The sequence below is a fragment of the Halictus rubicundus genome, unplaced genomic scaffold, assembly GCF_050948215.1.
Source record: "Halictus rubicundus isolate RS-2024b unplaced genomic scaffold, iyHalRubi1_principal scaffold0027, whole genome shotgun sequence".
Lineage (NCBI taxonomy): Eukaryota > Metazoa > Arthropoda > Insecta > Hymenoptera > Halictidae > Halictus > Halictus rubicundus.
Window position 1 is genome coordinate 109,971 of NW_027488568.1, and position 9,951 is coordinate 119,921.

The 9,951-nt window shown below is 39.3% G+C and overlaps 1 protein-coding gene across 1 annotated transcript; it reads right to left on the reverse strand.

Annotated features, from left to right (window-relative positions):
- Window positions 1-1,328: 1,328 nt before the first annotated feature.
- Window positions 1,329-9,602, reverse strand: LOC143363198 (uncharacterized). The gene is made up of 3 exons (XM_076803795.1): window positions 9,571-9,602; window positions 7,526-7,612; window positions 1,329-2,076 (listed from the first exon to the last, which is right to left on the reverse strand). Exons 1-3 carry the CDS (start codon window positions 9,600-9,602, stop codon window positions 1,329-1,331), a joined length of 867 nt encoding a protein of 288 aa, XP_076659910.1.
- Between the last annotated feature and the right edge of the window lie 349 nt (window positions 9,603-9,951).

The window sequence follows — 9,951 nt, forward strand, 5'->3', positions numbered from 1 at the left end:
TATTGCAATGAGCAGTTTATAAGTGGTCAATTGTCCTTCCTGAAGGTTCAATCTAGGTCTGTTCAGAGGCCAAAATGCGAATTTCTGTCTCATCGTCGAGTAATTTGCAATATTCGACAGCATACATATTGTACATATGTAAACCTCTACTATCGATTTGCATTATCGGCCGTATTCTATCGCAACGTACAGTGTTTGAATGGTGCCTTTTTTCTAGACATTTTACGTCTTAAATAAGTAAGTAATCAATTAAAAATGCATACCACCGTGTTTGCGCATGTTTTTGCTACGTCTGTGCAGAGCCTTTTTTTCGATACGAACACTAAATCTCTCGAAATTAAGAGAATCTCTCTGCGACAGCCATCTTGTGACGTCATACTTGCTTCAGAAAGCGAGTTTTCTGCCGAATATTACAAATTACTCCACGATGAGGTAAAAATTCGCAATTTGGGCTCTGGACAGACGTAGATTGGACTTTTAGGAAACACAACTGACCACTTTTAATCCTAAACCTAAAAGTCATAAAAAACCTATGGCACACCAAAATGACTAACATTCAAACGGAGAAAATATCCGTCTCCGATATAATGTTAACACGGATAAGCGGACAGCGAAACTCGAGAACCGTCGTCGCCGAGGAGTGGATCACACATGTCGGCTATATCTCGGTGTGAGATCAGAAGACCACTACTAATCCAATTACAAAACTTCTTTATTTTTCGTTATTTTTTAATGAAACTTTTACCAACATATTCGTGGCATTCTCTGATTAAGATGAAACCAAATATGATATAATTCCGAAACACTCGGCGAAATGTCAACGGATATGTACATAGTTGACGTACTGACGTTACTGTTGCCATAAACGCCCTTTCTCGCGAGTCCAGTGCGTATTTTCTCTTTGCGCGTGACCTGATGGCTCCCATTAAGGCAAATGTCTGAAAAAATGACCCCGGCAAAGAGCCTTCGCCTGTACTATCCATTTCTCGAGTAGAAAATATCTGTCTTCCGGAATGTTTATGAAATCAAAATTTCTACAGCTTCGAAGAAATCGTTCGAATATAAAATACCAGAGGTGAACAATGTTATCGAAACTTTTAATATTCAACGATTTCTTGTGTTTTTTATCGTAAAAATTCAATTTCCATTCTTCCTCGCATCTACAATGGCGAGCTACGCTCTGTTTCTGACACCTGATTTGATTCACCGTCAAGCATGAATTTCCGAACGTAGCAAGCAATATTAAAACTCAATTCTTCCGCAATTAACCATGGGATTTCGCGAGATTGGAAATAAAATAAAAATCACGTCCGCAACAAATAACGCATTTATTTCATTGCGTTTTGTGTATAATCATTTAGCAATGTGGGGTCCAATTTTCCTTGGATTCCATTGTTGATTAAACTTCTGAGTTTGTGCGTTAATTCCCCGTATTCAGTTACAAGTTCAGATAATAAAGTTGCTGTACTGAGTTGAATTTGTCGCTGTTCTATCTTATCTATAACCTGATAGATTGCTTCAGTGGTTACATTTATGAATGATTGAATTCTATCACGATAATTGGAAAAGTCTTTAACAATGCCTTTTACAATGGTTGTTTCTTTATCTAGGTGTACGGCTAAACTTTTACTATCTGTATAAAGTTTATCAAGTTCCGAATCGTAATATTCGGCGTCCTTTTGACTAAGGGTTCCGAATAATACATTGGCTAAATCTCCAATGGGATTTAACCAACCACGTTTTACGTGTTTACTTCTATTAGGTAAAGTTATGCCTATACTGTATAACATACGCCATTTTTCATTAATATCGCGGTTAAAACGTTCGTGTAGGAGACGATAAGTTTGATTAATTACCGGATCGACGCTGTTAGGGAGTTCCACAATAGCTTGGTTGACGAGTTTTTCGATGCCTCTGAGTTCCTGTAGATCGTAGGTGTAAAGTGTGCGCCATTTCTTGTGGTATGTCCTTGTGACACCCATGTTGTCGAATTCCAGATTCGGCGTATTGTGTAGTTTCTTAATTTCCACAATGGTTGATAAAGCATAATCTAGACTAAAGCCTAGGATTATAAGTCTGTAACGGAATTCATGTTAGCAAAGGGCCTAGCCGAATAAGATGGTCAAAACTGCCCTTAGACGTTTTTCAATAATTAATGAACCATTCGAAAGCTGACCAAGAAAAACCCCTCTGAGCCAAATTTCAACCCCCTATCTTGCTCGTGAGGGTAGTTACAGGGTAAATTAGATTTTGAGCTTTTCCGTGCATTTTCCGCACTCTGATGCTTCCGAAAATTCTGAAAAAAATGTGGCATATTTTGGATCCTAAGACAGATTTTTGAGAATTTTTTCAGATTTTTTGGATGCAAACTGTGGTCGTAAAAAATGAAAAACCTCAAAAAAATCGGAAAAATGCAGGTTTCTCAAAAATATGAAAACATGCTATTGAGCTGTTTAGTGCCCCAATAAAGTACCATAACAGGCAGTGTCCTCAATTTTTTTTAGATTTTTTGTTGTGGGAAGTCTCTGTCAAAAACAAGAAAAACCGAATTTTTTCGACGTTTCTGCTATTAGGAGGAAAGTTACACTTGTTGATTTTATCGCAAGTATATATTAAGGCATTTTTAACGTTATTACATTGAAACAAGTAAGTGTTTGACCTCAGAAATATGTTTTAAGAGAAAAATAAATTCTATTTCGTGCGCTATATACCAGAATGTTCGCAACGGTTACAACATCGCCGGTTGGCCGAGCAGTCAAGGTGTCGGACTACGGAGCGGAAACGCTGGGTTCGAATCCCGTCGAGGGTAAAGTTTTTTTTTTCCATACATCCTCTTTATTTTTTCAATTTTTTATTACATGGTTTATTCATGTGATTTTTAAAATATTTTTTTAATGTTTTAAAAATATTTAAGAAACATTTTTGAATAAAATATATGTAAATATAGTTTTAGAGTATCTATCACTTCCTCGATTCTCTAATTGTATATGATCTTCATTACGGTCCTCTCTAACATTCTTAATATTAAAATTCATTAATCTGGTTTCTAAGCCTTGCGTCTTCATAAATTAGGGAGGAAATGAGAAGAACTCTGAATAAATAACACGCAGCAAAGTATTGGTTTTTGTCCAATTGAAAGAAAAGGGCTACATACTACCACTATTTTTAAAGTGGGGTATCAGGTACAAATAAGCCTTAGCCATTCCTCTTTATTGTAACGTACATGAGGATGTATTTCCGTTTATAGTTACTTGATTGAAAACCATCATGAAGAGGGGAGACTTTTGTGTTGTCGACAGAGGTTTTCGAGATGTTACATCTCATTTAACAGGTCTTGGTTTTAGAGTTCTCATGCCTGCTTTAAAAGGTAATCGTTCTCAACTTTCGACGAAAGTGTCGAATTATTCCCGAAAAGTCACGAAAATTCATTGGGTTGTAGAGGCAATGTATAGTATACAAGGTCAAAAGTACCAGCTTCCACACAAACAAGTAGACAACGAAACCTTTCCAGAAATTGGACATAATTGGAACTGCAAAACGACTCCATTTCAAACAGTATCCTCGGTAGATACTCTGGATTTTCCGGAAATGACAGAAGTAGATTTAAAAATTCTTTTCACGGAATCTTACCAATTTTCGCAAGCAATTTCTATATCTGGCGGAAATCGTGGACGAACACAATAATATAAATATTAATTTATTACCTAATCCAAGAAAATAATATCATTAAATTCGAAGTCAAATCGGAGTAATATAAATAAAAGTTAGTTAAAAATGTTACCTCAATATTTTTTAAAAACATTTAAAAAATATTGTTAAAATCACATGAATAAACCATGTAATAAAAAATTGAAAAAATAAAGAGGATGTATGGAAAAAAAAAACTTTACCCTCGACGGGATTCGAACCCAGCGTTTCCGCTCCGTAGTCCGACACCTTGACTGCTCGGCCAACCGGCGATGTTGTAACCGTTGCGAACATTCTGGTATATAGCGCACGAAATAGAATTTATTTTTCTCTTAAAACATATTTCTGAGGTCAAACACTTACTTGTTTCAATGTAATAACGTTAAAAATGCCTTAATATATACTTGCGATAAAATCAACAAGTGTAACTTTCCTCCTAATAGCAGAAACGTCGAAAAAATTCGGTTTTTCTTGTTTTTGACAGAGACTTCCCACAACAAAAAATCTAAAAAAAATTGAGGACACTGCCTGTTATGGTACTTTATTGGGGCACTAAACAGCTCAATAGCATGTTTTCATATTTTTGAGAAACCTGCATTTTTCCGATTTTTTTGAGGTTTTTCATTTTTTACGACCACAGTTTGCATCCAAAAAATCTGAAAAAATTCTCAAAAATCTGTCTTAGGATCCAAAATATGCCACATTTTTTTCAGAATTTTCGGAAGCATCAGAGTGCGGAAAATGCACGGAAAAGCTCAAAATCTAATTTACCCTGTAACTACCCTCACGAGCAAGATAGGGGGTTGAAATTTGGCTCAGAGGGGTTTTTCTTGGTCAGCTTTCGAATGGTTCATTAATTATTGAAAAACGTCTAAGGGCAGTTTTGACCATCTTATTCGGCTAGGCCCTTTAAGTCTATTTAAATGGATTTTATAGTCTTTATTCCTGATATTTACTACGGCATTTAAACCATCTATTTGTTTAACTATATATGGACCTAACCACGGCATGGATAATCCAGCTAACCTATCTCTACCCTGATTCCTTACCCAAACGTGATCTCCTACTGTTAATGCTAAAGGTCTAATGTTCTTATCATATGCTAGTTTGACAGTTTCTTTGATATTTTCAATATTAGTTTCTGCATGCTTCCATGTCTTACGCAAATGATTCTCTATAGATGTTACTAAATCGCAATATGTTACTTGATCTTCTTGTTCTAACTGATTAATAGTCGGTGGTTTTCTTCCAAAAGCTAGTTCGAATGGCTTGTAACCCGTGCTGGTATGAGTTACAGTGTTGTACGAGAAGATTGCTGATTGTAGGTAGTCATCCCAGACTTCGCACGTTTCATCAAGCGTGACATAGGATCTTAAATAATCCTTAATTACTGCATGCGCTCGTTCTAAAGATCCGTTGGATTCTGGCCTGAATGCTGTTGTATGGATCAAATCACTCTTAAATATTTGACATAGTTCCTTCATCGTTTTTCCCATAAAATTTGCTCCTTGATCTGTTAATATTGTTTTCGGAAATCCATATCGCAAGATCCATGTATTGGTGAGAGCTGTCGCGATCGTTTCTGCCCTTTGATTTTCCAAGGCTACTGCTTCCATAAACTTGCTGAGTTGATCCTGTATGGTTAGCACGTATTTGTGTCCTTTCAAACTTTCGGTAAAGGGTCCCACGATGTCTAATGCTATCTTTTCGTTGAACATTCGCGGTGTATCCGTAATAGCTAATGGCATCTTAGTCGGTTGTCTAACAATTTTGGCTTGCTGACAAGAGTTACAGTTGTTGATGAATTCCGTAACATCCTTATGGATACCTTTCCATGTGTAGTTTTCCAATATTTTACTAAGAGTCGCTTTGATTCCCGAATGTGCTGATGAGAAATGACCGTGATGGTTATTGATTATTTCTAGTTTTTCTTCTTCTGTTTCCGGTGTCTTCAAAGCTGGAGAAATTAAAATAAACTTTTGATCTGCGTTGCGAAAAGTATCTTGCATGAGGTGCTTAATCTCATGTTCTTCCAACGATGAAATCTTCTTCAAATCTTCTAGGTGGTACGTGAATATTCCTTGGATTTCTTCAACAATCAGAATATCGCAAAGTTCTTCTAACAGTTTCTTTACGGTCCCTTGCGTAAAGTCTTGTCCAATTAGTTGTATTGTATCAGGTAGGTCGTATATAACTTTATCTTCATTTCCTTTCCTAAATTCTATATAGATTGCGTCTGCGGGTCGTTGATCTGAAAAGGTTATGTTTTTAGCCCATGCTGCCTTATGAGTTGTAGTTAACATCACCGGATTTCTACTAAGTGCATCAGCGTTAGAATTCAAACATCCCTTTTTGTATTGAATCTCGTAATCATACTCTTCTAAAATGATCCTCCATCGCGTCTGCATGGCAGTTGGGTTTTTCATGTTATTTAGCCATTTCAGTGGCTGATGATCAGTAATTATAACGAACTTTCGACCATATAAGTTGGGGCGCAAGTGCTTTACACTCCAAACCATGGCAAGCATTTCGCGATCCGTGGTTGAATATTTTTGCTCAGCTTCGTTTAGGGTCCGACTCGCAAAGCTGATTGGTTTTTCTTTTCCGCTCTCATCTTTTTGTGCCAGTACCGCTCCTAAAGCTTCACCGGAGGCATCAGTAGATAAAATGAATTGTCTTTTAAAATCTGGGTACATGAGTACACGATCTCCGCAAAGTTCTGTCTTCAGATGTTGAAAAGATTCCTCTTGTTGTTGCTTCCACTCGAAGTTCCTGTCCTTTCTCAAAAGCGTATTCATTGGTTTAGCTAACTGCGAGAAATTTGGGATAAATCTCCGGTAATATCCTGCCAATCCTTGGAACTGCTTGACATATATAGGGGATTCATCTGTGACAGGTATGCTATGCTCGGTCAGTTTTGTCATAGGCAGTGCGTCGCCTGGCAAAGCAAAGATGTCCTCAAACTCTCGCGATACCTTCCTGACTAATTCAATAGCTTTCGGATCTGTCAAATGGGCTACCCGTGTATTTTCGTCTAATAATTTTAAACGTTTTTCTCGACCCTCAATCGAGTCCCTACTAAAATGTAGGATCCTATGCAAAGTACCTGTTAGTTCTATCGTCCCATGCTTGGTATCTATCTTGGCTTCCTCCCCCTCAAGGAACGGCATGCCGAGTAACCCGTCTTCTTCTATAGGAAAACTATCTGGTACTATTGCTAAAATATGTTCACGATTTCCTACTGTAAGTTTAGCTTCTCTGGTTGAGACGACTTCTCTATCATCAATTCCATAAAAACGATTGATTCGCGCTCGTGTAGGTAAAACAACTGCTGCTGCTGCTTTTATTAAATTTATTCTCGCTCCTGTGTCTAGGAGGAATACTCGACTTGACCTGCTTTGTCCCATTCGGAGAGCGATTGTAAGGTTTCCTCGATTTGTAATTCCTCGGTCAGATCCCGTGGGTTTGTTGACTGTATAAACCTGTCTTGATTCTTTCGTTCTCCTGAGCAAAACGCGTTGTTCGTCCGTTGACCGAAAGGAGCTGTCACTTTCATCATCTCTGATTCTAACGTTTACAGGATCTAGTGGTACTGAAGTTTCCCCATGTCGTAGTTCGTCGATTTCTTTCCGTTGCTCTTCGCAGAGAGTCATTAATTTAAGACATTTTCTCAGTAGTTCAGCCATTTGTTGTTCAAGGCTGCTTCTAACAGGGCTCGCGGGTCGACTCATTTTCTCGAGAGTTTTATGAATAAAACTATGTAACGACTCGCTGCTATCACTTTCGGTGTGAATTTCTGATTTCGGGTTCCAATATGTGTGAAAAGGCATTCACTTACCCGAATAGAATTTTCATAATCGTCTTATATCCTTCCAGATTTCGTCTTGTCGCCTTGTTGATCTCGGTCTTCTTGCTGAATTGCGGCCTATCCCACCGCTGCCACCAAGAATTAGTCCTCTGTTATGCCGCAGGAAGGGGTAGATGAAGAGTATCCTCGAATAAACTCCAAACTCTTCCAGCACAACTTAGGTTTATTTGGGAATAGGTCGCCAAGCAAGAATACAAGCGATTTTGTACACGACGAATAACTTTGTAACAAACGAGTCGACTGACGGGCTACTTGTAGCTTCTTCTCTCTCTGTCTCCGTGTCCGCGCCCTTTTGCAGGGCCTTATATAAGAGTACAACTATGGAAGTTTGGTGGGGATGGATGACACTAGCCCTTAGAGATAGGGAATGACGTGGAGGTCGGAGTTTTCGCAGGGTTGGACTTTAACATGAAATCTCTGTACCGTGAGTAATTTGCCTTAGTCTAGTAGATGAGAAAGCCCGTGAGTTCTGACTCATCTATTTGTCTGACTTATCTATAGAGAATAGATAAGTCTGGTAGTCTCGCATAACAGTACGAGGGAAAAGACGAAGGGGCACCGCAGCCCGGTGAAGATGCGAGCTGCGCGAAAGAGATTTGGTAGGGGAAGCAAGCGGCTCCTACCGTGCCATTCCATGTTTTCACAGCACATTCTTGTGCAGCGTAATTGTTTTATTCTGCATCATTATTCAAGTACATCAATGTTACTGATACGCATACTGAAAATTTCATCGAAATCGGTTGACGAAGAAAAAAACAGCGTTTTCTACTAAGGATCTCGATAAGAACGATTTGTAACGTAAATGATTGCGGTGGTTGCGGAATGACAGGAGTCGGAATATCTGGAGACATAGGATATATTTTCCAAACACGTTATTACAAAGGATGAGGAGATAGGTTTTGTTATAAAATAGATTCTTTCTAAAGAGTGAGAGACAAAGCTAGCAACGATTAATTTTAGGAAAAGATTGTATATAATACGCGATACCACCATCGGGCGTCCGGTTTATTTCAACCGTACTCTCCCTCTGGGAATACGATGACGACGCGGTTTCGCCTGTTTTCTCATGTCCGATCGGCGGCCGGCCTTCGTGGCCGTCCTCTCCGAAACGTACAGAGGAACCAGGCGTCCCTACTCTCAGGCGGCCAGGAAGCTACCCTGTTCTTTCCTCTCGGCGGGCGGCCGGCCTTCATGGCCGTCCTCTCCCATGTATCCAGAGAGGCGTCCAGGTGCAACCCCTGTCCTCTCCTGGGCTGCTGGGCGTCCGATAGCATTGCTTCGTACTCTCCCGTCCTGTGGGCGGCCGTGGTCTGACTCGTCCTCTCCCACAGGTGCAGCCCTGCTGCTGGGCGTCCGATAGCATTGCTTCGTACTCTCCCATCCTGTAGGCGGCCGTGGTCTTACCTCGTCCTCTCCTACAGGTGCAGCAAGAATGGCTACTCCGCGGTAATCTACCGATATTTATATGGACTCGTTGCTATCTTTATCAATAACGCGTTACTAGGGGTCTAGAAGGTTCCAGACCCCGCGGTTCCCCTTGAACCGCCGGCCACGCTGCCTCGGCGCAATTCTTCTGTTACATCGGGGGGGGGGGGTGTGACGAGGGGTCTTGACGCTTTATTGTTTCCCCGTCGCGTTACAGATTGAATTTTGTCAGTACTTGTAGATTGTATTTATTCTGTTTTTTTTTATTCTATAATTATTACAGAATATTTTTTGTTTAAGAATCATTATTTTATAAATATCGCAATAATTTCCAAAGTAATTTTAAATTCTGATATTTTGTTAGAATGTCACCTAGTAATCACTTTCATATTTCCTATATGTGTAAACTCCACACAATCCAATTTTGCAAAAACTTTAACAGCTTCTATCTCTATAACTATTTGTTTGCGACATATTGTTCCTTTCAATCTTTTTTTTTCTTCTCGATAAGCAGAAGGTGTCAATGTAAAAAAGAAACTGTAACAACAAGTTTCTTCGTTATAAACAATTTTACGGCAAGTTTCTCTTACAAACGTCCACCGATCGAGAGATGTAGATTCATCCCTAGGACGGATGACCGTTACTATTTATACACCCTGTACATAATCTGCTTCATATAAAGGTAATAGGGGTATCGTTCGATGCTAGCCGCCATTCTGCTTGGTAACAATAAAGGGAACGAGACAGGGGATTCAGGTAGCTGCATCAGAAAGGGGATTCGCATAGTTACAAGACATTTTTAATTCGGGGGCCGGCAGGCATTTGGCCTTGACTGTCACGCTATGTTACGCTGTGCCTTTTTTTTCTAGACATTTTACGTCTTCAATACGTAAGTAATCAATTAAAAATGCATACCACCGTGTTTGTACATGTCTTTGCTACGTCTGTATAGAGCCTTTTTTCGATACGAA

Bases quoted from the DNA above. Each gene is read 5' to 3' on its own strand.
- LOC143363198 (XM_076803795.1), bottom strand. From the start codon at position 9,602: ATGAATCTACATCTCTCGATCGGTGGACGTTT. The intron at 7,613-9,570 runs GTAAGAGAAACT...GCGGTGGGATAG, and splicing joins CTCTCGATCGGTGGACGTTT to GCCGCAATTCAGCAAGAAGA. The intron at 2,077-7,525 runs GTAAGTGAATGC...ATTCCGTTACAG, and splicing joins ATTATGAAAATTCTATTCGG to ACTTATAATCCTAGGCTTTA.